Here is a 25,397-nt window from a genome sequence, read left to right as displayed (position 1 = left end):
AATTTGGGCTTTGTAAGGTCTTACTGAAACAAGCACGCTATTTACCCTGAGAAGGCTACTATAATTTTTTTCTCAAGTGCCAGATGGGACCAGTTTTGGTGACTGATACCTATAATCCCAGCTACTCAGGAGGTGGAGACTGGAGGATTGTGGCTTGAGGCCATTCCAGGAAAAGTTATCAAGACTTTCTCAAAAAGAAGGGGGTAGGAGGATAGTACATGCCTATAATCCCAGCTATAAGCAAATAGTTATTTGGACCATGGTTTTTTGGGTTTTTTTGCAGTATTGAGGTTTGAACTCAGGGCCTTCACCTTGAGCCACTCCACCAGCCCTATTTTTGTAAGGGTTTTTCAAGATAGGGTCTCGTGAACTATTTGCCCAGGGCTGGATTTGAGCCGAGATCCTCTTGATCTCTGCCTCCTGAGTAGCTAGGATTACAGGTGTGAACCATAGGCACCCAGCTTGGGCCATGTTTCAAGGCCAGTCCAAGCAAAAGTTTAAGACCCCATGTAAAAATTAAACTAAAAAGCAAAAGACTGGGAGTATGGCTCAAGTGGTACAGTGTTTGGCCCTGAGTTCAACCCACAATCCACAATACTGCCAAAAAAAGAAAAAAAAAAGTGATGGGGGTCTTAGCACAGGAAAAACATCAGACATGTTCTAATAGAGAGGCACCCTACAAAACTCCTGACTGTGCTTCCCAAAAGTGTTGAGGTCATTAAAACAAGACAAGGCTAAGACACTGCCGCAGCTAAGAGGAGCCCAAGAAGACATGACAAGTGCAAAGTGTGGTCTGGATGCAGTGTTAGAACAGAAGAGGAGTGGCTCAAGTGATAAGACACCTGCCTAGCAAATGTGAGGCCCTGAGTTCAAACCCCAGTGCCACCAAAAAAAAAAAAAAAAGGTTATTAGGGAAAATGAGGTCATGTAAATAAACTCTGCATCAATGCCAGCTCATTAACTATAACCAGTAACAATTATGGTGCTCTAGCATGAGATGTAAACCGTATGGGAAGCAAGGGAGACGGGGGTGGGGGGGTAGATAGGAATTCTCTGTACCGTCTTCTCAAGTTTTCAGTAATTCTAAAATTGTTCTGAAAGTGTAATTTAATTAAAAGAGAGAGTGAGAAAAGAAAAAGCAAAAAAGAGAGAGGCAAGAGTGGTCTGTGAGCAGGGGGAGTTGTCACAAGTGAGAAGCTCCAAGGAAACAGCAGCCTCCCATTTTCAGCTCTTCTAAACCAATGAGAACTGCGTCAACATCAGGCAGGCTAGGCAGCATAAAACACATGGAGAGCTGGGGTGGGGGGACAGCTGGTGGTAGCCATTAAGAAATTTCCAGAAGAGGTGACCTGAAAAATTCATTATAAGTGACAGATTTGGCATCTGGTTTATGCTTTGAGCTTATGTGAGCTAGGTTATTGTGAGTCAGCCCTCTCTCAGCCCAGTCAAATCTGGATAACCAGCAAGCCACGTCTCTATGCTTCACATTACTCATTGTGGCTTAGTCACAGTGGCTGATACTGTACAGAAATTAGGGGAAAAAAGAAGAGACTATACAAAGCCTACCCTGTGAAGGAGTCCCATATAATTATCAGGCAGGCTGGCCCTTTGTCTGCTGTGGCGATCCACCGCCTGTCTGCACTGACGCAGAGACAGGAGATGACATTAGGATGGCCCTAGGGAAATGAAGGAAAAACACTTTGAAATGACCAGGATGTAGCCCAGCCCTGGAGGTATGAGCACCTTTCAAGGCTCCTCTGGCTAGAAGGCCCATGGACCTTCCCAGGGCCTTCTCTATCTCCTGGCGGGGCTTCTCAAGCTTTCTCTCCCTCACAACACTTGAGGAATAAGTTATACTCCCACAGGAACAGTCAGCACGAACCTCACCCTCAACCCGGGCTGAGTCAGGACCTGGCTCTCCCTGCCCCAGCACCCTTGAACTCCCCAGCGGCCTCACCTTTGGAGAATGCTGCTCACTGATTTCTTATTCAGTCCTATCCTCCTACAATCCTTTTCCCACACTACAGAGAAATCTTCTAGAAACATATATATATATATATATATATATATATATATATAAGATGGCTGCAACCAAGTCCCATGTCCTTCCCCTGTGCCTCATCTCCCTTGCTTGCTCTGCACCAGCCACACTGGCCTCCTTTCAGGGTCTCCTGAAAAAGGTCTGAGAACTTGGAGCTCCCTCCTTCTGGAATGTTCTCTCCCCAAACTGTCCATTGGCTCATTTTCTCATCCTGCGGGTCTCATCAGAAACAGGATGTTTGTAGTCCCTTCCTGCCCCATCTAAAGTAAGTCCCGTCCCAACCTGATTTTTCTTTCTTAGAGCAGGTTCGCATTTCTGTTCAATTTAATTGGGATCGTCCCTTAGTGTTCACTGGTTTGATGTTGTCCTCACACTAGACTGGAAGCTCCATGAGGGCAGGGACTGGATCTGTTTTGTTCACGACCACAGACCCATAATTTGAAACTCAGTGGTTGGGATGAATAATTGTGGAAGGAGTGAAGTGCTCAAACATGGACCTGGGGGATGGGCTCCAGCGAGCCCACTGGACCACATGAGTCGCCCCCCTATCTGAGCTGCCTACAACACAGTCCCCCTCTCCTCTGCTGTCACTCCTGTGCTCAGTGCTGCATGCTCAACCTAGCTCCAAGGGGAGCTGCTTTCTGACTTTTTTCTTGTGTGTTTCTGGATTTCTAGAAAATAAATCCCTTCAGTTGGACTCATATATCTGGAGTCCTGGGCTGAGTATTGCCTGGCTGCCTGGTAAAGACTTGGTTTCTGAAGTTTCAGAAGTTTCTGATCCAGGCAGTGATGAAGGAAGGGCCTAGAACAATACACCTCAATGAACCATATACTAGGTCAACAGTGGAAACTCAGACACTAGGAAACTTGGACATCTGGGTCGGTAGATGATGACATTGAACAGGGTCAAAAGTCAGGAATGGAGGAAGCAAAGGGATATGAGAGCAGGCATGGAGGATACCTGGGGGCACTGAAGGGGTAAAGTAAGGAACGTTGGTGAAGGGAGGGGTGGACAGGAGGACCACTGGCCCACTGAAGTCAAGAGACCCAGAGTCATCATTTACTAGTGCATTCTTGGGCCTGTCACTTAATCACTCTGAGCCTCAGTATCTTCTGTAACATGGGTATGTCAGCATCCCCTTCTCAGCAAGGTTAGAAGCTCCAAACCCTATGGAAATTGAGAAGGAGTCTATGTGTTTAAAAGTGAATCCTGAGTGAGCAGATTCACCATGATTCTGTAGAGACATGCTCTATGCTGGTCACATTTTTTGCAGAAGTATAAAAAAACAGAGGTTTCAAATCCTTTTTTTTTTTTTAATTGAGATATGGTCTTGCTATGTAACCTAGGTTTGCCTGGAACCTAATATGTTGCCCAGGCTGGTCTTGAACTCACAATCCTCCTGCCTCAGCCTCTGGAGAGCTGTGATTATGGGCATGCACCACTGCATCTGGCTGTGCCAAATTCTTGTAACAATAAAATGAGTATCAACTGGAGTTCCTACAGTGATACTGACTAGAATCAAAGACAGTGTTTCTAAAGTTGAGGTTTACTGTAGTCCAAAGGAGAGGCGGGAAAGCATGGCAATGAAACAATAGGGTCAGCCCGACATCCAAAGCAAAATGCTTCATGAAAGGTAAAGACATCTTCTGCCTGCAGGAAGAAAAAGCTGCATACCTGAAGATGATACTGAGTGTTCCTGAAGACATCGTAGATGACTGCGGTGTGAGCGCAAACATACAGAAGCACTCTGTGGTTCTGGTCTCGGAGGTAGTAGACAGGAAGGGAACTGTTCCATCCAAATGACCAAGTCATGGTCTGCAAGACAAAGGCAAAACCAGCAAGAGGCTAGTGCTAACCCCGGCACTGTGGTTCCCCATGCTCTCAGTAACAGTCCCTGGAAGAGAACTTCATATCAACAGACCACAAAGAAACCATTTTAAGAAACTTTCTCACTGGGCCCTGGTGGCTCACGCTTGTAATTCTAGCTACTTGGGAGGCAGAGATCAGGAGAATTGTGGTTCAAAGCCAGCCTAGGCAAATAATTCTTGAGTCCCTATCTTGAAAAAAATGAACACAAAAAAAGGGCTAGCGAAATGGCTCAAGTGGTAGAATGCCTGCCTAGCAAGCATGAGGCCTGAGCTCAAAGTCCAGTACCACCAAAAAAAAAAAAAAAAAAAAAAGAAAAGAAAAGAGAAGGCCAATGTGGGTGGTGCACACCAGTAATCCCAGCACTCTAGAGGCTGAGGCAGGAGGATCTCAAGTTCAAGATCAGCCTGGGCTACACAGCCAAACACTATCTCAAAAAGTCTTTAATATTAAGTAGAAATAAATTCCTTGGATTTTATCTCAGTGGTAGAGCACTTGCCTAGCATGCATAAGACCTTGGATTTGATCCCCAGAACTGCAAAACACAAAACAAAAACATTCCTTCTACTCCTTAGGACCCAAGCTCCATTTGGTACCAACTCACAGCCAGTACTTAATGTAGGTGAAATTCCATTTACTTCCTGAAAGCATATAGAATAGATAAGTTATAATGAAGTCATTAAGTAACTTTTTAAGACAATTAGCTAGGCATGGTGGCTCACACCTGTAATCTCAGCTACTCAGGAGGCGAAGATCAGAAGGATTGTGGTTAGAGGCCAGCCTGTACAAAAAGCTAGCAAGGCCCCCATCTCAGCTGGGTATGGTGGCACGCACCTGTGATCCCAGCTAGGCAAGAAGATGATGGTCAGAGGCCAGCCCTAGATCAAAACCCTATCAGAAAAATAATTACAGCAAAAAGGGTTGAGGGTGTGGTTGAGGTGATTAGAGCATCTGCCTAGCAAGTGGAAGGTTCTGAGTTCAAACTCTAGTACCACAAAAAAAAAAGATAATTATTCAGCCTGAGTATTTGGTTCTTATATACCATTTTTCTGGAAGGATAAAGGATGTATATAAGGAGACAGCCTAGACTTTGAGAGGCTCAGGCTGAGGCTGGTAAGTTTGAGACCAGCCTGGGCTATATAGCAAGACTCTTAAAAAAAAAATCAAGGGACAAAATCCCACATTTCCAATAATAAATCCAAAATAAGAATTTTATGAAATGAAAAACAAAGACATCGTGGAAAGGCAAAGCTATGGAGACAGAAAAAACATCAGTGGCTTCCAGGGTTTAGGAGGAAGAAGAGCAGACAGAGCCTAGGCAGGGGACTCACAGGCAGTGAGTCTGTCCTCAGTGACACTGAAATGGGGGACACACACCATTCCACATTTGTCAAAGCACATAGAGTGCACAACACAGAGTGGCCTCTAATGTAATCTGTGGACTTTAATTAACAATAATGAATTAATACTGGCTTATCAATGCCAACAGACACACCACACTAATGCAAGATATTAATAAAAGGGGAGACTGGGAGAGGAGAGAGGCGCCAGGGAGTTTATGGGAACTCTCTGTACTTTCAGCTCAATTTTTCTATAAACCTAAAACTGCTCCAAAAAACAAGATCTATTTAAAAAATTCACTAGGGCCAATTAAACAAATGCAGTGTTGAAAGCGCTGGTGGGTGAGTGATGAGTTGCTAAAAATCAGTGAATGATATCGGAGTGTAGAAACACAATCCGGCAAGTTTCCTTTCTTATCTTTGAACAACACCACTTACAAAGTTAACTAGAGGGAGCAGATATTTCTCCCCAAGGAACGTGTAGCAGGGGATGTGGCCAGCTTCTCTCCCCTATATTTTCCATTCTCCATCCTCTCCTGTTTCCATCTGCTCATTCCCTATAATTTATATTTCCATTTAGATCTCTGATTGTGTGGGTGTGAGTGGTAGAATTATGGAATCAGAATTGTCTCAAGTTGCAACTTCTAGGAACAGAATTATTTAATATTCATTCGGCTGGTTCTTAAAAGTCGATTCATGCAAATGAAATTGTTCTTTTGGAAACTTGCTAATCTTAAAAGGATCATCTTATTCATCCTGGAAATTTATTTTGCCACTGTACAAATCAGTTATATAAAAGAAACAGACTCCTGTCTTTGACACAACAGCTCTTTCAAGATCAAAACTGGGTTGACTTCACCTACTGGTGACAGGACTACACCACTCAGGTAGCATTCATGATCACGGACATCCCAGAGTTAGTCACCACATTTTACACCAGTTTTAACATTCACAGCAAGTGATCATAAAGATAGTAATTTTTACATCCAAATTTTTCTAAAACATGGTGACGTGAAAAATAAAACTTTATTGTCAAAACTGAATTTCAGCCAGACATGGAAGCCCACACCTATAATCTAGCTACTAGAGAGGTAGAGATAAGATCATGACTTAAGGCCAGCTCTGGCAAAAAGTTAGATGATCTTACCTTAAAAATAAGGTAAGTGGTGGTACACATCTGTAATCCCAGCTACTAGAGAGGCAGAGATAGGAGGATCTTGGTCTGAGGTCAGTCTGGGCAAAAGTGTGAGACCCTATCTGAAAAGCAAACTGAAAAAAAAAAAAAGGACTGGGGTTGTGACCCCAAGTGGTAGAGCACTCATCTAGCAAGCACGAGGCACTGAATTCAATTCCTAGAACCTCCAAAAACAAAAAAACAAAAAATATATTTTTTGCCTATAAGTATATGCTTATTTTGTTTCTTGGGTGGAGATGGAATGCATGGTTATGTTTGCTTGCTAGGAACACTGTTTTACAGGCCTCTGAACCGAGGCAGGGGACCCCAAGAGAGAAAGAGGCGGCTGTGGGCACAGAGACAGGGGAACACATTCACTGTGGCACCTTTTGTGACTGGGAGGAAAGAATTAAAAGCAACACAAATTGCCCCTGAGAGGCAAACAGTGAAATTTAAAAAGAAAAAGTGGAGCTACAGGCATTGATACAAGAAACCTTCCAAGACATACTAAGATTTTCACATCTTGCAGAAACGCATATTATCTTAAGTGTTAAAAAACAAAAGAGCTGGGCCTGGTGACATATACCTGTAATCACAACATTTGGCAGCCTGAGGCAGGAAGATCACAAGCTCAAGGCCAGCCTGGACTACATAGCAAGATCTTATCTCAAACAAACAAACCAAAAACCAAAAACCAAAAAAAAAAAAAACAAAACTGAAAAACACAAGTAAATGTGAGCTATATATATGTTACTTACTTACCTGTGCACCCATGAGCATAAGACAGCATGTGTATATGCATGGACAAAAGTGAGGACTCTAACAGGAGTTCCCTCTGGGAAGTGGGCTTGGGGTGGGAGGGTGTGTGGAAGAGCCTTTGCCTTCAAACATGTCCGTCTTGTCTGATTTTTTTTTAATAGAACACTGGTCTTTTAACAAAAAGAACAAATAAGAAAAAGAGTGCTCCCAAAAAACTAGAGAAATTTTCAAAGGTCTAGAAAAATTTGGGTTTTGTGATGAGACCAAAGCTGACAGGGGACCCAAAACTTTGAGTGGCTCTGGTCCAGCCCACATGACAGGAGCCCCAGTCTGGATCACTCATTCCCATTAAGATTCTCCCCAACTGCATGTTAGCTTGCTAAACAGGACGGAATTCTTCATGGGCCCTAAAACTCAGTTATTCTTTCCCTTGCACTGAACACTGAGAGAACATGTAACTCCCCTGCTCACATCAAGTTGAATCTACAGAAAGGAGGATTTTTGATTGTATTTCCCACTAGACAGCTCCATCTTCATCACTGTCATGGTCATCAAAATACAATTTTGAACACTTATCAAGGGCTCACTCTGCAGTAGGAGCTATGCAAGATACTCTATATACCATCAATCTTCCAAATCTTCCAAAGGCACAAGTCCGGCAGGGGGTGGGGCATTGTGGTAATGAATCCTAAGAAACAGTTTTCAGAAAGTAACAGATGGAGGGGGAGTGAAAAAAATCCCCTCCTCTTCCTTCTCTGGGTAAATGATAATATTTTTATGCCTCACAGATGGTGCCTCCCTAGAAAATTGTCAGCAGCAGCAAAGGCAGATTCCTTGAGACTGCCTGGTGCTCTGCATAGTGGCCTCCAATTTGGCCATGCCTGTCACTTTCTGACCAGGGTTTGGGGGAGCTCATAAAGGTATTGATTCAGTTATGGCAGAAGAGATGAACACAAAAGGTAAAGGGAGGAACTAAAAGGATGAAGGAAGAATGTTACAATGTGGGAGACAGAAAAGAGAGAAGAGAGGAGGAGGAGAGAAAGAGGAAAAGGAAACAGGAGGAAGGAGGAGAGGAAGAGAGAGAGAGAGACAGAGAGAGAGAGAGAGAGGAGAAAGGAGACAGGACGAAGACAAGAGAAGGAGGGAGGAGATTTTGAGCCTCCCACACAAAATAGCACCCTATGCAATAGTCAAACTATGTCTGGAATTTCCTGCCTGCTGAACAACACTGTAGAACCCGGATGTAGCATTCATGTTTCATGACCCATGTCCAGCCAGAACTTTTAACTGAACTTGAAAAGATACAGTCTAAAAAGTATTCCTTTACAAAGTACCTTTCTGGCAGGGCACAGGTGGCATATGCCTGTAATCCTAATTACCTGGGAGGCAGAGATTGGGAGATCAAGGCTGGAGGCCATCCTGGGCAAAAAGTGAGACCCTATCTCAAAAATACCTGACACGAAAAAGGGCTAGTGGAGTGGCTCAAGTGGTCAAGTGGTAGAGCACCTTATTAATAAGCATGAGGCTCTGAGTTCAAACTTCTTATCTTTCTGGTAGTATCTTTCTCCCCATATGGCTACATTTCCCCTACCTTACAATACTTCCCACATCCTGGGAGAAATGAAGGTGCAATGTTCCACTTACCAGGGGGTATGGGTATGTCTTGGTGCTCTCATCCTTTTGAAACAAAGTGTCCCCTGTGGAAGTGGACACCAGCGACTCCTTGGAGATCCCTGCTTTGGAATAGAATTCTTTTCCTTCTTCCTCACTGAGGGAGTAGGATAATTTCTTTTGTTTCTCTTCACCCCTTTGTCTTTCCTTTTTTTCTTCACCTCCCTCTTTTGGTTCCAAGTCTCTTCTTTTTTGTCCTAATTTGTCCTGGTCAGTTTTCTCCTCAGTTCCTCCTGAGGACTGACTTTCAGAGGAACTACTCTGTTGTTCCTCAGAAACTACTTGATCTGAATCAAATAATTTAGTGTCAAGGCCTCTTAAAAACTCATTTGTTTCTGATTGCAATGACTCCTTTGACTTGCTACTCCCAGGAGATCCCTTTCAAAAGAAAGAAAAAGCAGACTAGTGATACCAAACACAGTATCTCTGTTACATTCTCCCATCTATTGGCCTTTCCTTTTCCTGATCAGCCAACTTCAGGGTCAGCCTCACCTTGGAATTATGATATATATATATTTTTCTTTTTAACAAGGAGCCTGGTCATTTTGTACTTAAGAAATGACTTTTGGGTGTGTTAGGGTTTATTATTGGCCTACCAACAGACCCGCTACAGCAAAATTATTCTTCTAAGTGAACTGGTTATCTCTAAAAGGTTGCTCATGGCAGACTATCTTTTCTTGGGCCAAGGCTGAGTTCTCCCTGAGAGTTGGCTGCGGGACGCCTACATCTTTATGCCACACTGACTATTCTAAGACAAGCGTACTTCTGCTAAGCCCCACCTGCTCTTTCATCTCAGTGCCTTTTCTTCTCTCCTGTCTCACAATGACTGCACTTAACACATGGTTTTATAATGTTCAGTTTGAGGTCTGCCTCCCTACACACTGTGTATTATTTGGCTTTGTCTCCCCATGGCCTGGCATATACTAAGCACACAATGAATGATTCTGAATGAATGGATAAATTACAATTACTACTTACCAATGAAACACCTGATATGGTTGACTGAAGACCAGGAATAACTTTCTCCAAACCGAACTTGAAGATTTCTTTGGGCTTCACTGTGGTTTCCTCCTGAGCTCTAATCTCTTTCTCATATTCTTCTATGATAGCATCTTCCTCCAGCCCCTCTTCTTCTCCTTCCTCTCCCCCCTCTTCATCCCACTCTTCCCACCCCTCCCACTCCTCCTCCTCTTCCTTCTTCTCTGTCTCTTCCCCTTCCTCCCCCTCCTCCTCCTCCTCCTCTTGAGGTTCTCTCCAGGCTAACATGTTATCTTCTTTTGATTTCTGTTGCAGATTTTCTACTTCTTTATAATTCAGATTATCTTCTTCCATTTCTGTCTCTCCACTTTCTACTGTTTCTTCTAGGGGATTTTCTTCTGCATCTGACATTCTTATTGGTAGAATTTCCTTTAGAGAAATTTTGAGCATAATAATCATCAGGACTCTCTGTTTCCCATTTTGATTTTCTGTGCACTAACCTCTGAAATGTACAATGCTGGATCTGGTTCCTTTCCAAGGGAACAAAAAGAATGTCACATTCTTGGGAAAACCTCACCCAAATCTTAAAAATATTGATCCCAGAACTTCTCATCTTTCTAGGAATAACCTTAGAGCCTTCTAACTCATTTTAAATATATTCGTATTCCCACAGGCAGCAAATGCATAACCCAGGCTATTAGCAACAATTCTACTGATAGGAATCAAGCTGGTGGAGTGGCTCAAGTAGTAGAGAGCCTGCCTAGCAAGCATGAGGCCCTGAGTTCAAACCCCAACACTGCCAAAAAAAAAAAATGTAAAGGGAGAAATGGCCCAATGTATGCACATATGAATAATTAAAAAAAAAAAAAGAATCAAAGAAGTGGCAGCATAGCTCAGTGGTTAAAGCATGGGCTTTGCAAAGCCTGGCATTCAATCCCATTTCCATTACTCACTTGTTGTGGTGCCTTTGCCCACTTTTGCTCCTCAGAGTCATTTGCTCACAGAGAAATAAGAATGATAATCCTAAATTCTGGTACTGTTGTGAAGACCTCAGGACATAACATGTCAAATGCTAGACACACTTCCAACACATAGTACTTGAGAAACAAATGGTAGCAGTTGCTATGGGGATTAAGGCAATCTTAATGCTGCAAAGAAATGAACTGTTTAAATGCCCTCTCATTTTTTCCCTTACAACAAACAAGAGTTGGAGCCTCTGAGAGGTGATGTGACTTATTCAGACTACACAGCGGGAACTCTTTTGACTGATCCAAACTTTGACAGTGCATCCTGCCGGGGGATGGCCCAGGGAGCCAAAGGGGTCCAGGAGAGGGTGGAGGAGAAGAGCGTAAAGCACTTTCTCCGGCTCGTGTCTCCCTGTCACACCCAGGCCAGGTCAACCTGGGTCGTGAGGCACCAGACCTCGCCAGGCCAGGACCCCATCCGGGCCCATGGCCCCAACCCCAAACTCACAGGGCGCGCCCACCTGGCTCCGCAAAAGGCCGGGGTCCTCCTGCTTCCCGAACCTCTAGCCGCTACCACCTTCTTTACGCGCTCCTAGTTACGGTTGCTACCCAAGCTCCGTCCCCATGGCAACCGCCGGAGCCTCCGGCATTTAGCCGTAAAGCGAAGGCTTGGGTCACGTGCCCAGAAAGCTGCAAGCGGGGCGGCCCGCCCCCTGCCGGCCGCTGGTTGGCTGCTCATCTTTTGAGCTGCAGTGACCAACACCGGCCAAATTCTGACTTTCGAAAGCTTGGCAAGATTAAGTAGTATGAAGCGTGTGATGAAATTCTTTGTGCCAAAAGCGAACCCAATTTCCTAGTATTGTAGATGCATCCAACACACATCTGTCCTGCCTGCCTCCTCACCAAGGGCACTGCCTGTACAGAGAATTTTAGCTAGCTGGGATTGAAAAATACATAGGCTGCATGATCTCGCTGTTCTTATCACAAAGTATTTCTGCAAAACCAGCTTGGTTAAATCCATTTGGGTCATTCTGTGTTAAACTGCCTCTCAGATAGAATCACAGAAGGTAGCCATCCTGAGCTTTCCAGGGGAGGCCTATGACAACCCAGCCAAAGCACTGATGTAGAAGACTCCTGGTGCTGCCATTTTAAAGCATGAACGGTTCTCCCCACTCCTTCCACCATGCCCCAATGCTGGTAAGTTTAAAAAAGGATAACATATGCATATGCAAACATTTAAAAAAGGATAAAGTGGAAGGTTCAAGCTGTGTTTATTACAGTCTGGGACTTAAAAGATACTGGGAAATACTTGGAATTAGAACAGGCAATTTAAACAGCAAACACGGTAAACAGCGTTCTGTGGCTATAGAGGGGAATATATGAGGCTGGATGGCTGGAACAGTTTGGGGAAGAGGCTCAACAGGAAGGCTTTCGAGGTGAGCATGAGAACCCACGGCTAGAAGCACTAGTAATACTGACTGCCATCAGGGCAATCTAACCAAGCAGATCCAACCCCAAAGATCACAGGCTTCCAGGGCAGAGTGTGCCATACCTCCTTCCAAAACAGAACGTGGTCTGTGAGAATTGGGAAAATCAACACTGAGTTACCATGGAGAGCGGAGGAAGGTTAAATGTGGAGTTATTAGGAATCACTGAGACCAATTTACCATCTTAAAAGACAGGAAATAAAGGGAAGCAACATTTCAAGGTTAAATCTGTAAACACTTTTAATCAGCAATGTCAAGCACACCTATTTACAAAACTGCTGACCTCAGGGCATGGCGGAAAGTTCATTTATAAAAAGTCAAATTAAAAGCTAATTTGCAGAGTTTTTTATTCCAGAGGTGAAGGGGGCTTTTTGCTCTGTGGTAGGTTACTGAAGAGAAAACCAACATCACACTGGGCTTTCTGGCTTGCCCCATCCTCCAAAGCAAGCTATGATGGCCACAGAGGTCTAACTTCTAAGGATGCACTGAACTCTTTAGTACTTTCTGTATCCAGAGCAGCAATGCCCCAGTGCAAAGAAAGATAATGACTTTGGGAACTAGAGAGTATAGCTCAATGGATGAACGACTGTCTAACCTGCATGAAGCCCTGGCTTCAATTCCCAGTACTACACACACACATACACATTCAGAAAAAGAGTTGGCTTTTTTTTTTTTTTTTTGGTGGGATTAGAGTTTTGAACTCAGGACTTCACGCTTGCAAAGCAGGTGCTCCACCACCAGAGCTACATCTCCAGGTCATTTTGTTCTGGTTATTTTGGAGATGGGGTCTCAGAAACTATTTGCCTGGAATTGGCCCTGATCTCAGCCTTCCAAGTAGCTAGGTTTACAGGTGTGAGCCACCAGCACTCAGCTCACAGACAAGTCTTGATTTTAGCAGTTTGGGCAGTTTCTTCTGCCCATATTTAAGGGTGTTCCACCCCTGAGTTTCGGTTTCAGAGGCTCGTAAGAAATTCAACTGGGGTGATAACATGATCATATCAGCACTGCAAAACTGTGTTTATTTGAAAAAAGAAAACTCCTCAAAGAATAGAGTCATGTCAGCACCTGCCACAATAATTCACACCCATCTGCCCAAAATCTAGAAAATTCTTATATAGGGCCATGGCCTAGTTTGCAAAAGACAGTAAACACAGATCATGTTTTTAACAATGCCTTCATCCAGAAAGATTACACTGGAAGGCCACAGCATTTCCACCACCTTGATGTTCAGACTTCCATCTGCTTTCAGATCCTTAAACTTCAGGGAGCGAAGAGAACGAGGAAATCCCCACCAGGCCCAAGTCCTGGGCAAGGCTGAAGAAGCTCTGCTGTTGCTATTCCCCAGGGACAGTCATCTTTGCAAAGGAATAATGTTGCAGCTGCAAGGAGAAAGAGAGGCCTGGGTTGAGTTTGGTGATTGATCCCTTCTGAGCGTTTACTTACGTGCTTTCATTTGCTCTTTTTGTTTTTCAGATAGGGCTCTGCTATGTAGCCCAGGATGGCATCAAACGCACTATCCTTCTACCTCTGCTCCCCAAGTGCTGGGATTACAAATATGCATAACCATGCTCCACCTCTTTTTTTTTTTTTCTGTACTGGGTTTTGAACTCAGGGCCTCGAGCTTGCTAGGCGGGCACCCTACCACTTGAGCCATGTCTCCAGACAAATACTCAGGTAAGGAGGTGGGCCAGGGATGTAGCTCAGTGGTGGAAAGCCTAAATGGCATATGCAAGACCCTGGGTTCAATCCCTAGTATCATTTGGGGGGAAAAAAAAGAAGAAGTAAATGTTCAAGGTAGGTAATGAAAGAATCAGAGATTCCTAGGTGATACCAGGGCTTCCTCCATGTCTACACACACCTGCAGCCTCATTCCTACCATAGGTGTTTATCACCAGTTTCTCCTGTTCTGGGGATTCCCATCACTCAACACCCCTAGCATCCCTCAACTTTATGACTAACACTCACTCATCAGTGAACAAATGAATGACCACAGGAAGCAGATACGTTACCCCAGCAGTCCTTTTCCTGCCCAGCGTGTTGGGACAAGTCTAAGCTGGTGTTTCTCCCCTCGCCGGAGCACAGTCACGTTCAGGGGCTTCTGAAAGATAACTAAGATCATTTCAGACTCAGCTTCATTAATATTCAAGGACATTCAGGTTACAATGCTGACATAACATTTTTTGCCTATCAAATTGATAGAGATTTGTATTTTCAGCATAATCCTGTAATTGGCAAGAGTGGGAGATGTAGCACCCTGGGACTAGCCAGTGGTACTACAAATCAGTATCATCTTCCTGGAGAAACAGCTCCTCCCCCCTCCCAAGAAAAAGGTCTCTATAACTTACATTTTATAGGCCAGGCATTGGTGGCTCATGCCTTTAATCCTAGCTACTTGGGAGGCAGAGATTGGAAGGATCACGGTTGGAGATTAGCCCAGCATAAAGTTCTCAAGATCACATTTCAGACAATAAAAAAGCTTGCATGGTGGCATGCACCTGTCATTGAAGCTAGGTAGGAAGTACAAACAGGGGGATCATGTTCCAGGCTGGCCTGGGCATAAAAGGAAGGCCCTATTAGAAAAACAATTAAACCAAAAAGGGCTGAGGACATGACTCAAGTGGTAGAGCACCTGCCTAGCAAGTGCAAGGCCCTGAGTTCAAATCCTAGTACTGCCAAAAGAAAAGATACATTTTATGAAAATACAAAATGATACACAATGAAGTTCACTTCAGGACTGTCTATAAATTTAAAAACTGAAAGCACTTGAAACTTCCATTAATAAGGTATTGTTTGAACACAGCACAGTGTTTTAGTAAAAACAAAACTAAAATACAAAAATCTTTTTTCTAAACCCCAGCAAACTATGAACCCATTTGGTGATTATTTTCTTCCTCCTTCCCCCCCCGCCCCAAGTAATGGGGATTAAATTTAGGGGAAAAAAAAGAAAGAAATAGTTACTTCCAAAGAGAAACACAGGAGTTTGGGGTGAAAAAAACAACAAAAATAAGGAAGATGTTTGCTTTTAATCTTTCACAAGCTTTTTGGAGTACACCTTGACAACATCTATCAAATCTACACTGCACAATGCTTTTTTTTTTTTTTTTTTTTTTTTAAGGTTACAGGTTTTTATTTATTTACTTACTTATGGTGGTACTGGGGTTTGAACTCAGGGCTTTGCACTTGCAAAGCACATGTTCTACTGCTTGAGCCACACGCATACCTCCAGTCCATTTTGCTCTTGTTATTTTGGAGATGGGAGTCTCTCGAAGTATTTACCTGGGCTGGCCTTGAACCATGATCCTCCTCATCTTAGTCTCCCAAGTAGCTCGGATTACAGGTGTGCGCCACTAGCACCCACTATGTTATTAACCCAGGAATTCAAGTTCTGAAACATGACAAACACCCTCATGCAAGGCAAGGATCCTTGTCCCACCATGTGTGTAATGTCCGAACACTGGAAAGAGCCAACATGTGCAGTATGGGGCAGGGTTAAATAAGACAGTGAATGGACTATGGTGGGGTCACTGGTGAATGATGAGAGACATGCAGCATGTACAACGAGGGGAGAACTCTAGAGCACATGCAGAGTAGACCCTCCTTTACCTTCCTGTCAGACAGCAATGGCGCAGACATGAGTACCCACACCCAGAGCACACGAGGGACAGAGATGTGCTTCCAGCTGTGTAATGACACCAGGGCCAGCTGTAAGCCCAGAGGTCATGGCCATTTCCACATGCTCAGGTCCATCTACTTTATGTCCTACATGTCTCTGCTTTGTCCACCTCCTTCCACCTCCACTCTAGTAGTCAAAACCACCATCACCCCTTGAGCCAGTTGCTAAAACTCACCCCTCCAAACTGCTCTCTACCTAGCAGCAGAGAAATCCTCTTGCTTGTGCCTGTCACTCCCTAGCTTGGAAGGGTGCAGTGGCTCCCTACTGCCCCCAGAAAAACAGAACAAAACCTTTGCTAGGGATCCCAAGACTTGCAGGGTCTGGCCCCACCTTTCAGCCTTGCTTCCTCCACTCTTCCTGGCTCTGGACTCCTTTCTTCGTTCCTACTACCTCAGGGCCTGTGAACCCACCTCAAGGCTCTCCCGTGGCCGGCCTCTCCACTTCAATACAGACCAAGGGTCACGTCCTCAGGGACCGGCTTCCCTTTCTACCCCTGCACGTTCCCTCCAGAATAGTCAGCAGAATGTGGGGTCACACACCTGTGACTACTGGATTAACACCTGCCTCCCTTACCAGTGTACTCCCTAGGCAAGAACCCTCTCTTTATCTGTTTTCTTCCCTGCTGTAGTCCCAGAACCCATCCAGGAGTCAGCAGCACACACAAGGGAAAGTACTGAGGGATAGAGTGAAATGGGGTTTTTATTTTTACTTTAAATACTTTTGCACTAGGTAATTTTTATTAAAGATAAAAGATGCATTACTTTTATTGTTGAGACATAACTCATATAATAAAATTCTTCATTTTTAAAGTATACAACTCAGTGGGTTTAGCATATTGAGAGATATGAATCATCACAATTCCAAAATATTTTCATCATCCAAAAACATGGTACCCATTAGCAGTCACTCCCCATTCCTCCTCCACTGTCTCCTAGCCACCATCAGCCTACTTTCTGTCTACGAATCTGCCTTTTGCACAATTTTATATGAATGGACTTATACGCCATGTGGTCTCTTGTGTCTGGCCTCTCACTTGACATCACGTTTTCGAGGTTTGCCCTTGTTACAACATATACTGTGCTTCATTCCTCTTTTACATTTTTATTAATGTATATTAATTGTACAAAGGGCTTTATTTCTTTTTGTAACTGAGTACAATATGCATTGTTTTTATAATAAAGACAATTTTTTTTGCAACATTGAGAATTGAAAACCACCGTCTCACACATGTTCAGCAAGTGCTCTACCACTCAGTCACAGCCCAGTCCAAGACAATAAATTTTTTAATTAAAGATTTTTTTCCTTGGAAAAATGTATGTATTTGGTCCAGAAAGTTACTTGAAGAAACAGATTTACCTACAAGAGTGTTAATCTCTATGCTTATTGGAAATTACCTAAACAGGTAACAAAGAATGCTGTTTGGGTTTTTTTTTTTTTTTTTTTGGTAAGTTCACAAAATAGACAATAGAAACCCAAATGGTTCCTTCTCAAGCTGGGCTCTGGTCCCAGGAGGACTGGGCAGGGAGTGGGGGGTGGGGGGATGCAGGGGGATTCTGACAGGATGGGGCTGAGGCTGGGCTCTGGTCCCAGGAGGACTGAGGCAGAGGGTGGGGGGATGCAGGGAGATTCTGACAGGATGGGGCTGAGGCTGGGCTCTGGCCTCACGAAACACAGCCCTCAACCTATCACGGCAGCTTTGCTCTTACTGATTTGGTGATATTGGAATTCCCCATGAGATTTCTCTTGAAGAAAAGGTTCTTTTTGTTTCAAAATGTAAAGAAGGATTTATAGTCCTACAAAGAAGTTGAGAATATATTTATTTAGAAAAGGTAGATTAAAAACCAATAGTTATTATCAAAAATAACCACAAACAGGAGATACCGTATGTGTCCCTTCTGGTATGTGAATAAACTACCTGTGGTGGCATACAGCAGAGTGTCCTCAGTAGTAAAAAAGAACAAGTTCTAGACATACTCGACAGTACTCAAGCCTCTCTGAGCGCAAGGAGCCAGGTTCAAAAGGCTACACTGTGTGGGCACACATCTATGACATTCAGGAAAAGGTAAAGTTATAGGGACAGAGCGCTGATCAGTGGTTGTGGGAGGGAGGATTAACCACAAAGGGATCCAAGGCAATTTGAAGCATGACTCTGTGTCTTCACTGTAATAGCAGTGACTGCCTCTGTCACAACTAGCAGGACTATACGCTGAAAGGGTGGAGCTTGCTGTAGGTAAACTACACCCTAATAAAAACACATTAGCTCCCTACACTGGTGGGTGAGCAGGCTTTCTGGAAGGACACATGGCTGGAAAGTGGCCATGTTGGGAGGCTGGGAAATGGGCTAAGAAGGAGGGAGGAAGAGAGGGTTTTCTCTGTATGTGCTTTGGTTCTGTTTCATCCATGTGTACGTACTTCCTCTTCCTGAACTTAACAAGACATAGTTACAAACAAGCCTGTAACAATGAACCCAGACTTCTGCAAAATTCTAAGTGCATTCACTAAGATACACAAGAAAAATGGCATACCATAGCATACCAAATGCTAGGGGAAAAGGAATGAACACTGGAGATCTGGGGTAAACATGACAGAATGAACTTACATCTGCAAGAGTTCTAGAGACCTCACTACAACAACGACACAAGAGTAACAGAACAACAAAGGTGTGAGGCCACCAAGACAAAATAGGAAAGGAGACTACAAAGATGAGGGAAATGAAACAAAAAGCTTAAAGAAACAGGACAGGTGGGAGTGGAGCAAGCAGAGAAAACAGTTTATGTTAGAAATGACCCAAATCCTTTCACATTTCTCCCTCTGAGAGGCCTAATCCCCTACCCAGCCCAGTGTGGGCTGGACCTAGTAACTTACTTCTCCTGGATAAGGAAGACACGACAGCCTGTGTCTTTAGTAATTAGGTCAAAAAGGTGCTGTGGCCTCCTCCCGGCTCTCTCCTGTAGGGTGGCAAGCTCGGTGGGAAGCCAGATGTCGTGAGGACACCAGGTGCCTGGGAGAAGCCACAGGATTGAGTGCTGAGCATCCCATCCCGCCAACCTCCATGGGAGACACTGATTTTCCAGCCACGGTCGGCCTTCAGATGGCTGAGGCCTTGCTGACATCTTGACTGCACTTTCACAACAGACCGAGTCTCAGAATCTGAGAGATAACCAATGCCTATTGTTTTAAGTGGCTAAGTTTTCAGGCGATTTTTTTTTACTCACCAGCAAAGAGTTTGAGAGAAGCTGACAAGGATCAAATGGGTTTCTTCTAAGCAACCCCAGAAAGGCTCAGAACAAACAGATCAATGGAACAGAATAAAGACCCTTACCTACAGAGAAATTCGATAAATAATGGAGGCGAAAATGTAAACTAGTGGGTCAAGAATTAACTGTTTAGTGATACTGGAACAACTACTATCCATTTGGGAAAAAAATAATTTGGTACTATACTTCACACTATTCATAAAAATAAATTCAAGATGAGGTGTGTCTATACTCAAGAGAAATGAAGACTTATGTCCAAACAAAAACTTTGAAATGAACATTCATAACAGTTTTATTAATGATAGCCAAAAGGAAACCTGACATGGCCAACTGATGAATACATAAAATGTGAGGCTGGGAGTGTGGCTCAGAAGCACAGCATTTGCCTAGCATGCACGAGGCAGGCCCTGGGTTGAATCCCAGCACCACAAAAAAAGAAGAAAAAGATAGATAAAAGATGGCATATCCATATTATATTACCATAAAAACAGATGAACAACTGATACATACTCCATCAAAACCTGGAAAACATTGCCACAGATGACATAAACCCATTTACATGAAATGTCCAGAAAAAGCAAATCCAGAGACGGAAAGTAGCTTAGTGGTTGCCAGTGGGTACAGAAGGAATTAGGGAGAAAGGGGTGACCACTAGGTAAGGGATTTTTTTTTCAAGATGATAAAAAAAGTGCTCTGAAATTGATCGTGGCTCTCTGCAAATATACCAAAAACTGCTGAATTCTGCATTTTAAGTGGGTGAGCTGTAGGGTATGTGAATTGTATCTCAATAACACTGTTCTAAAAGTATAACCCAAGCACTTGGGAGGCTGAGAGAAGTTTGAAGCTAGCCTGGGCTACATAGTGAGACCCTATCCCAAACAAAAAACCAAAACAATCCTCTTGAGCCTGTCACCAATCCTACTTTCTGGTATCCACCTGAAGCATGCACACACATGTCCACAGTCACATACATGTGCCTGACTGCTCACTGTGCAGAAAGCTGGAAATTCCAAAATGCCCCCAGACAAGGCAGTGATAGATAATTGCACAGCAGTGAAAAGAGCCAAGTATGTACCACAGTTAAAAGACCTCCAGAAACACTGTACTGACAACAAGGACAGGGAATTTTAGATAGGGAGGCTAAGAAAGGCCTTGCTGAGGTGTCAGTTGTGTGAAGATTGAGGGGGGAGGGGGATGGTGGTTTTTGGAAGAAAAAGCATTCTAGGCAGAGGGAACAGTAAGTGCAAAGTCCCTGAAGAGGGATTGCACTGAGTAACAACACTAAAGGCAGTCGAGGTGCTAGCAATGTTTCCTGGCACCGGCAATTTCAGGGCTATTGACAGACACTAAGTGCTATGGTCTGACTGTCCAAAAATTCATGTGCTGAAATCCTAACCTGCAGTGCGATGGTATCAGGAGGTGGGGCCTTTGGTATATGTTAGGTTATGACGATGCAGCCCTCACGCTGGGACTAGTGGCCTCTCAGAGGCCCCAGAGAGCTCCCTCAGTCCTTCGTCTCTCATGTGAGGACACAGGAGAAGGTGCTAACATGGCCTGGGAAGCAGACTCACCAGACTCTGATCTTAGACTTCCAACCTGCAAAACCATGAGCAATACATTTCTGCTGTTTTTAAGCCACTCAGTGCCCAGGAGCCAAAACCCCAGGGAGCCCCCAACTTACCCCGTCACTATGCTGTACTACACTGCTGATGTTATTCAGTGACTGAAAGTTCTGCGTGTTTACAGAGCCAAACTCCACAATCTCATCATCCACTTGCAGACCCTAAAGAGAGAAGAGAAAATGAAAAACCAGGCAAAAGGTTAAATACGCCCCTGGTGTTCAAATTATCCTTCAATACCCAGCTTAATGTCAAGGATCAAGAGCTCATTTCCTACAGGGGAGCATGGGAGGCTCAAAGTCAGGGATTTAATCTATGGCCATACCACACTGAATGCACCCGATCTTGTAAGTCAGGGATTTAGACTCCTCTGTGGGAAGGGACAGTGAGTAATTGACCACCTCCTCCTGGGGGTTCCTCCTAGGGCACAACTCATAAAGCTGTCCAGTTCTGCCCAAAAGCAGTTCTAGAGGCTCAAGGAATATTGGAAAATGCAAACACTGCGCTCTGGGGTTTGATCAGGTCCATTCAAAAACAAGAGGAAGGCCCTGTATACTTGAAGTGGGTAATTTACATCATGTAAATTACATTTCAGTAATGCTGTTAAAAATATATTTTAGAGGTTAAGCATGGTGGTTCACTCCTGTAAACCCAGCACAAGGGGGCAGAGGTGGGGAGGATAATGAGTTCAAGGGCAGCCTGGGCTACACAGTGAGACCCTATCTCAAAGTCCCCCCCAAAAATAAGTTAAAAATAAAAAAAAAAAAAATTAAATACACCAAGTACAGCTGCCCAGAAAAATACCTGCTCTTGTTCTCATTTTTTTCAGTGCCTAGCTAAATGAGCTCCAAGAAGTAAGCCTCTTTGTCTCTATAGGGACACTTACCACCTTCTACCTTGTATCCTGGTTGTCATGGGAACAGGTCTCTCCCTCAACAGTTTGGTAGGCAGCAAGACTCCTCTCCAAAACCCTGGCCTCTGCACACAGCAGGCCTTGGCCAGTGTTTGTTGAAAGAATTCAGAGCCACAGCATGGAAAGAGTGGATCTGGCCCTACCCCACCTCAAGGATATCTGACCTAACGCACCCCTAGCATGGATTTGGGGGACAGAAGGATTACCGCAATGCTGGCTGGGGAGCCAGGGCTGATACTGTTCACTTTGGCAAAGGCCTGAGGAGGCCTGTGGTTCTCGCTCTGGCCCAGCCTGTGACTCATGGCCTCTTTGTGGGCCTCGGCCATGTCCCGGGCCTGCTTCTCCTTGTCTCGAGCATGTAGCTGGTGCAGGGCCTCCTCCACTTGCTTCATCACCGCCTTGTGATCGTTCTGCAGGCCTAGGAGGAAAACCACCACATCAGGGGCCAGGAAGGACAGCTGTGGACACAAGACACCTGCATTCACTCACTGAATATTTAATGAGCACTTATTACATGCCAGGCACAGGGCCAGAGGTTGAGGGCAAATCTGAGACCAAGACCTCACAAAGGCCTACCCTCACAAAGCCTGCTGTCTCTCAAGGAAAGCAGCTACAAAACAGGTCATTATAACAACAGCTGATGAATTCCATGAGGGCCCAGCCAGTAAGAACCCCTGACTTGCTATCCTAGAACATGAGAGAAGGCTTCCTAAAGACAGCACTGCCTTGGCTGAGACCTGAAAGGTGAGTAGAAACAAGATATGACTGCACCCATGACTGTGACCTCAAATGCAAACAAGGGGCCAGGTAGAAGGTCTTGCAAATGAATGAGGCAGGCTAGGTGTTTAGAAAGATTTCACTCTGCTCTTAAAACTTCTAGAAGGAAAAATGATGTATTAGTCTAGTAATATATGGCTGGGGACACACAGTCTGAGAGAAGTAACTGAGAGTTAGCTAAAGGAACTCCTGCTACCAGCCTCTGGCCAATTGCTGGGGTTGGGAAGCAAAGCCAATGCCTTCAAATCTTTGATTCTTCTTAAAAAACTGGAATTGTGGGTATTGAATGAAATCCTCTGATTTTTCAGTACTGAAAGCTAATTCAAAGTATGAACCACCATGCTAGTCTACCAAGCCCCGTCTGCAGGCTACTCCAGCATAGCAGCTTTTATTATTATTAATATTACTTTTTTTTTTTTTGCGGTCCTAGGACTTGAACTCAGGGCCTTCACCTTAAGCCTCTCTACCAGCCCTATTTTTTTGTGAAGGGTTTTTTGAGATAGAGAATCTCGAACTATTTGCCTGGGCTGGCTTCGAACCGAGATCCTCCTGAATTCTGCCTCCTCAGTAGCTAGGATTATAGGCATGTGTGCCACCAGCCCTTTTTTTTTGTTTTGTTTTAAAACATCAAAACAACTTCCTCTACTGCTCTAGATTCTACTTCTTTTTTCAAGCTAGGTCACTCACACAAGTCCCCATATGGAGTGTCACAGAAGGCCTTGGCACATCTATCCTCTGTGGCATCCATGGATTGCGGACTTTTGACTTTCCAGGAGCCTTTGACAATGAACTTCTGGGTCACCTGACCTGGTTTCTCCACCTCCGTCACTATGGAGCAAAGGTGAGGCCTGCGTGCATTACAGGACCCAGGTACTCAACCCATAGGAGAAACATGAGGAAAAGAATCTTGAGATGAGTAAGTGGAGATACACAGCCAGTAGAAAGGCCTTAAACAGTGTTAGTTTGTCATATATGGTCACTCTGACTAGAAAAGCCCCCATGTAAGGTTCCTGAGGCTCCCCAGAACCTCTAGCAATGTCTGCATGGTCAGTGCTTAGCATATAGCTGTGGGCAAATGGGTGAATGAGTTCATCTAAAATACATCACAATTCTAAACCAGAATGCAAAGGTTTGCTTTTCCAGGGTAAATATTTCTGTAATAGATTTCAAAAAACAAATGTGAGGTGCACCCTTCAATAGTTCAGCTGGCAGAGTGGAGGACTGTAGACTGCAAAAAACAAATGCGCAGTGGTGTGTGGTAAATACATGCCTGTAATCCAAGCACTTGCAAGGCTGAGGCAAGAGGATCCAGAGTTTGAGGCCTTCCTGAGCTACATAGTGAGACCATGTCTCAAAAACAAAAGCCAAGCCAAAACAAAACTAAAAAAACCCTAATTTGCAGTTGAAACAAACACACCATAGTAATGTAAACTGCTAATCAGAGGAAAGTGGGTACAAAGTATACGGGACTTTTTCTGTATTATTTTTCCAGTTTTATGTAAATCTAAAATTGTTCTAAAAATATTTTTAAAATACAATAAATTTGCAAGAATAGTTTTTCAAAAGAATAAGGAGGAATTGCTCAACCATATTTTTATATGTAGTAATATTAAAACAACATGATATTAGCACCCAAAGAGTAAACAGTGTAAAAAGCCCAGAAATAGGCCAAAGCCCAATCAGAAACTTCATCAGGGGCTCAGGGTGTAGCTCAATGGAAGAGCCTGTGTGTGGTGTTCATGAGACCCCGGGTTCAACCCCAATACCACAGACACAAAAGATCCAAACAGTAGGCAATACTGCTAGCATTTCAAATTACTGGGAAAGAATGGACTATTAAGTAAATGGTGTTGGAGCATCACCTGATCATTTGGATAAAACACAGAAGTCAGTGCCTCCCCGCCTTGTAGCCCAGCACTCACCAGTCCAACTTCCCCCAGGTATCTCCTAATGCAGAAGTGCGTGGACCACGTCCCTGTGGAGTCCAGAGGTTTAGACAAAAGCCCCAAATTTCTCTCAAGCCTGTCCATCCTAATGTGGTTTCCTCCTTCTTTGTGTCTTCCTGGGTTGTTGTTGTTTTACTTTGGTTTGGGTTTTTGTTTTGTTTGTTGTTTGTTTTGTTTTGAGGTACTGAAAATTGAACTCAGAGCCTTACGTATTTTCTTTTTGGGGAACAGGGTCTCACTATGTAGCCTAGGCTGGCCTCAAAATCGAAATCTTCCTGCCTTGGTATAGCAAGGGCTGGAATGACAAGCATGTACCACATGTTATCATTCGCTGGTAAATGGATGGAATTGGAGAACATCATTCTGAGTGAGGTTAGCCTGGCCCAAAAGACAAAAAATCGTATGTTCTCTCTCATATGTGGACATTAGATCAAGGGCAAACACAACAAGGGGATTGGACTTTGAGCACATGATAAAAGCGAGAGCACACAAGGGAGAGGTGAGGATAGGTAAGACACCTAAAAAATTAGCTAGCATTTGTTGCCCTTAAGTCAGAGAAACTAAAGCAGATACCTTAAAAGCAACTGAGGCCAATAGGAAAAGGGGACCAGGAACTAGAGAAAAGGTTAGCTCAAAAAGAATTAACCTAGAAGGTAACACCCACGCACAGGAAATCAATGTGAGTCAATGCCCTGTATAGCTATCCTTATCTCAACTAGCAAAAACCCTTGTTCCTTCCTATTACTGCTTATACTTTCTCTACAACAAAATTAGAAATAAGGGCAAAATAATTTCTGCTGGGTACTGAGGGGGTGGGGGGGAGGGGGAAGGGGCGGAGTGGGTGGTAAGGGAGGGGGTGGGGGCAGGGGGGTGAAATGACCCAAGCTTTGTATGCACATATGAATAATAAAAGAAAAAAAAATCTTTTTT

General features: G+C 44.0%; 2 protein-coding genes across 7 annotated transcripts in view; both read right to left on the bottom strand.

Annotated features, from left to right (window-relative positions):
• The window catches only part of Cfap251 (cilia and flagella associated protein 251), an 88,724-nt gene extending 76,369 nt beyond the window's left edge, over positions 1-12,355 (bottom strand). For 3 of the 4 annotated variants that reach the window (XR_012443561.1, XR_012443560.1, XM_074061243.1), the window contains exons 1-4: positions 9,831-12,355; positions 8,826-9,230; positions 3,717-3,857; positions 1,567-1,676 (exon numbers count right to left, since the gene is read on the bottom strand). Coding sequence is in view for 2 of the 4 variants with exons in the window: in XM_074061243.1 (XP_073917344.1) it covers positions 1,567-1,676; positions 3,717-3,857; positions 8,826-9,230; positions 9,831-10,289 (1,115 nt within the window). In the remaining 2 variants the exon portion in view is untranslated. The remainder of the gene's footprint in view (positions 1-1,566; positions 1,677-3,716; positions 3,858-8,825; positions 9,231-9,830) is intronic. The other variant, XM_074061244.1, reaches the window with a different exon arrangement.
• A 925-nt stretch (positions 12,356-13,280) lies between these two features.
• The window catches only part of Psmd9 (proteasome 26S subunit, non-ATPase 9), a 38,448-nt gene continuing 26,331 nt past the window's right edge, over positions 13,281-25,397 (bottom strand). For all 3 annotated transcript variants that reach the window (XM_074061253.1, XM_074061252.1, XM_020163688.2), the window contains exons 3-6: positions 21,951-22,162; positions 20,894-20,995; positions 14,292-14,380; positions 13,281-13,661 (exon numbers count right to left, since the gene is read on the bottom strand). In XM_074061253.1, coding sequence (XP_073917354.1) covers positions 13,634-13,661; positions 14,292-14,380; positions 20,894-20,995; positions 21,951-22,162 — 431 coding nt within the window. In that variant the 3' untranslated portion in view covers positions 13,281-13,633. The remainder of the gene's footprint in view (positions 13,662-14,291; positions 14,381-20,893; positions 20,996-21,950; positions 22,163-25,397) is intronic.

This window comes from Castor canadensis, chromosome 18 (genome assembly GCF_047511655.1).
Source record: "Castor canadensis chromosome 18, mCasCan1.hap1v2, whole genome shotgun sequence".
NCBI classification, from domain to species: domain Eukaryota; kingdom Metazoa; phylum Chordata; class Mammalia; order Rodentia; family Castoridae; genus Castor; species Castor canadensis.
Note: the sequence above shows the minus strand (reverse complement) of the source record. Positions and strands in the feature narration are given on the sequence as shown.